The 3,815-nt window shown below is 51.7% G+C and overlaps 1 protein-coding gene across 1 annotated transcript; it reads left to right on the forward strand.

The window, feature by feature from the left end:
• The first annotated feature begins 1,613 nt into the window (after positions 1 to 1,613).
• LOC116749475 (adenylyltransferase and sulfurtransferase MOCS3-like) lies at positions 1,614 to 3,588 on the forward strand. Its single transcript, XM_032623859.1, is given in 2 exon segments — positions 1,614 to 2,013; positions 2,016 to 3,588. Coding segments are annotated over 2 exon segments (1,365 nt in total). The 3' UTR covers positions 2,981 to 3,588.
• Positions 3,589 to 3,815: the final 227 nt, after the last annotated feature.

Consider the following 3,815-nt stretch of genomic DNA (forward strand, 5'->3'; position numbering starts at 1 on the left):
GGCACGAACCCGCGTCCCCTGCATCGGCAGGTGGACTCCCAACCACTGCGCCACCAGGGAAGTCCCAACTATAGGGCATTTTAAGTAAGATTTATTATAGATAACTTTACTATCATTGAAAATAAGGCTTTGGGTAAGAAGAAAAAAGGGATGGGTTTGGGGAGTGCGGGGTGGAGTTGCTGTTTAAATGGGGTGGTCACGTAGGCCCCCTTGAGAAGGTGACATTTGCTCAAAGAGTTGAAGGAGGTAAGGGGGTCTACCTTAAGGATTCCGAGGAAGAGCATTCCAAGCAAAGGGAACAGCCAGGGCGAAGGCCCCTGTTTGAATCCATGTTGCCTTTTCTGTGCACCCACATTTTTCATCCCTTTTTATTTGGCCCTGAGCAGAGTTCAGGAGCATCAGAGGAAGTTGCTCATTTGGCCACCTGTCCTGCTGTACCAGGAGCTCCTTGGGGCAGGGACCCTGTAACGGTCAAGTTCACAGTCACCTCAGACGCCACCCTGACATGTCCAGACACACAGACAGACACAGACCCAGACCCTCATGCCCAGACATACACACCCAAACTTGTATACAGAGATCCACACACTATGCCAATAGAGAAGGCCTCAGTGATTGTCTATTGAGATGAACTGAGTGAAGAGGAAATCATAATTAAGTACACTCAGCCCCATCTAGTTTACAAAGGTCTCCCTTGTGCCTACTCTTTGAGCTTGAGAACTGGGTGGTTAAAAATAGTGAGGCTCAGAGAGACCAAGGTGAACGGGCTTGTCACTGGTATTTGCAATACTGGAACCCAGCTCTTCTGACTTCCATCCAATATATGTTTTCATTAAAAACACAAAAAACTAAAAATAAGTCAGATGTGAACATAGTACAAAATTCAAAATGTCCATAGAGGCAAGTGTCCCTCTTCTCCCCGCCATCCCCACACCCCCGCTCGGCACACAGCTTCCTCCCTATAGAGTCAGAGTGCACTTATCAATTTACTTCCAATGGAGACTTCGGCTCTCCTCTCTCTGTGAAGAGAATCTGCACTGCACATATATCTGACATTATGAAAACAGGCCAGGAGTCCCCGCTCTGGAAGCATCTCCTCTTTGCTCCTAGAACCTAGGTTGTCTGGAGCCAAGCTTGGCATCCACTTGGTTTCCCCAAACCCACAAGCCTCTTGGATCCATGACGTGGTCACTGAATAGTTCACATCTTCGCCCCTGGGGATGATCCAATCATCATGAGGAACGCTTGGTCCTCTGAGAGAGGAAACAGGGACTGAGGGAGAAGAGGGAAGGAGTAGGAAGGGGCTTGGGAGGGGGAAGTTGGGCACTGCAGGAAATCACACTGTGCTGCAGTTTCTTTAAAACTAGGCAGTGGCGCAGTGGTTGAGAGTCCGCCTGCCGATGCAGGGGACACGGGTTCGTGCCCCGGTCGGGAAGATCCCACATGCCGCGGAGCGGCTGGGCCCGTGAGCCATGGCCGCTGAGCCTGCGTGTCCGGAGCCTGTGCTCCGCAACGGGAGAAGCCGCGGCAGTGAGAGGCCCGCGTACCGCCAAAAAAACAAAACAAAACAAAACAAAAACTAGGCCCCCGGACAACTTCCCAAAGAGGCTGCAATGGCGGCCAGGGAGGAGGTGCTCACTTTGGAGGCTGAAGTTGCCCAGCGTGAGGAGGAGCTGAGTTCCCTGAAGCAGAGGCTGGCGGCGGCTCTTCTGGCCGAGCAGGAGTCAGAGCGGTTGGTTCCGGTGTCTCCCCTGCCACCGAAGGCCGCCCTGTCCCGAGATGAGATTCTGCGCTACAGGCGGCAGCTCGTGCTGCCTGAGCTGGGCGTGCAGGGACAGCTGCGCCTGGCGACCGCGTCCGTGCGGGTCGTGGGCTGCGGGGGGCTCGGCTGCCCACTGGCGCAGTACCTGGCAGCGGCCGGCGTCGGCCGCCTGGGTCGTGTGGACTACGATGTAGTAGAAGTGAGCAACCTGGCCCGCCAGGTGCTGCACGGCGAGGAACTGGCCGACCAGGCCATGTCTTTTCGGCCGCCGCTACACTGCGCCATCTCAGTTCGGCGGTGGAGTGCGTGCCCTACGCCCAGGCGCTTACGTCAGCCATGGCGCTAGACCTGGTCGGCCGCTATGACGTAGTGGCTGATTGCTCCGACAACGTGCCCACTCGCTACCTGGTTAACGACGCCTGTGTGCTAACCGGCCGGCCCCTCGTGTCGGCCAGCGCCTTGCGCTTCGAGGACCAACTCACAGTCTACCACTACGGCGGTGGGCCTTGCTATCGCTGCATGTTTCCGCAACCACCTCCGGCGGAGACGGTGACCAGCTGCGCGGATGGCGGGATGCTTGGTGTGGTTACCGGGGTCCTGGGCTGCCTGCAGGCGCTGGAAGTGTTGAAGATCGCTGCAGGTCTGGGCCCCTCTTACAGTGGCAGCCTGTTGCTCTTTGGTGCCCTCGGAGGTCATTTCCGCTGCATTCGGCTGCGGAGGCGCAGGCCCGACTGTGCAGCTTGCGGGGAGCGGCCCACTGTGACTGATCTGCAGGACTATGAAAGCTTCTGTGGCTCCTCAGCCACCGATAAGTGCCGCTGCCTACAGTTGCTGAGCCCGGAGGAGCGAATTTCTGTCGTCTACTATAAGCGACTTCTGGATTCCGGGTCACCCCATGTGTTGCTGGACGTCAGGCCTCCAGTGGAGTTGGACCTGTGTCGGTTGCCTCACTCCCTACACATCCCTTTGAAACATTTGGAACGGAGGAATGCGGAGAGCCTGAAACTCTTGGGAGAAGCAATCCGGGAAGGGAAGCAGGGCACACAGGAAGGGGCATCTCTCCCCATTTATGTGATCTGCAAACTGGTCAATGACTCCCAGAAAGCCGTGAAGATCCTGCAGTCCTGGACAGACTTAGACTCTTTAACAGTTCGGGATGTTGTGGGAGGCCTCATGGCCTGGGCTGCCAAAATCGATGGAACCTTTCCGCAATACTGAGATGGCCGGTAGAGTCTGACCAGCGAAAGATGTGGGTTGTCATGTTACCTAAAGTTTTTTTGCCTTTATGAATGTATTTGCATTTTTTTCAGTAATGTACGGAAGAGCCTGGGATTCTCCAATATCTGCGGATAGGTGGACTTCTTTTTATAAGGAGCTTTTTAATTGTAACTTACTGGGTGATGTAGCAGTTAAGGGGTTATAACACTGTTCCTCTGAACTGCCTTGTGTTTGCAGCACTTGGATGGTGTGTTGAACAGTTGGGATAGAATGTAAGTGACAGGACTTTGTGTTTTGAACTGCAGGTCATTTGCGTGTCCTGCCTTTTTTTTTTTTTTTTAATCTCCCAATTAAAAAGCTCTTTAAAGTTGTCCATTTTATTGCTTGGAAAGCTGTAATATACTTACTGAATTGATCACGGATGATATAGTTAAGTTTATTGTTTACTAAGACATTCTTTGGGTGTTATTTCTAATTCAAATGATGGAACATGCCCTAGAGAAATCAGTGTTTAAAATGTAAATTGTTAAAACATTAAAATGAAAATTAGCTGGGAAGTGGTCATTCTATTAAATATTTTCAATTAATAGCCAAGTAAGATATTTACAGTCTAGCAAGATAGAAACCACCTTTGTAGCATGTCTGTTTCTTTTATAAATTGCTGATTTTTTCTTAGACTTAACTTCAGGGTCCACCTTATGTTGTACACGTACAGAAATTTCTAAACTGTATGGTTTGGCTTGCTTTGGAATCTTCAAGTCCCAAGTCCCAGCCTTCTGCCCTCCCCTGTCCTTTTGTCCCTGTCCAACCTGTTATTTTTATTTTTGTCTTTACT

Source organism: Phocoena sinus, chromosome 2, assembly GCF_008692025.1.
Source record: "Phocoena sinus isolate mPhoSin1 chromosome 2, mPhoSin1.pri, whole genome shotgun sequence".
Classification (NCBI taxonomy): domain Eukaryota; kingdom Metazoa; phylum Chordata; class Mammalia; order Artiodactyla; family Phocoenidae; genus Phocoena; species Phocoena sinus.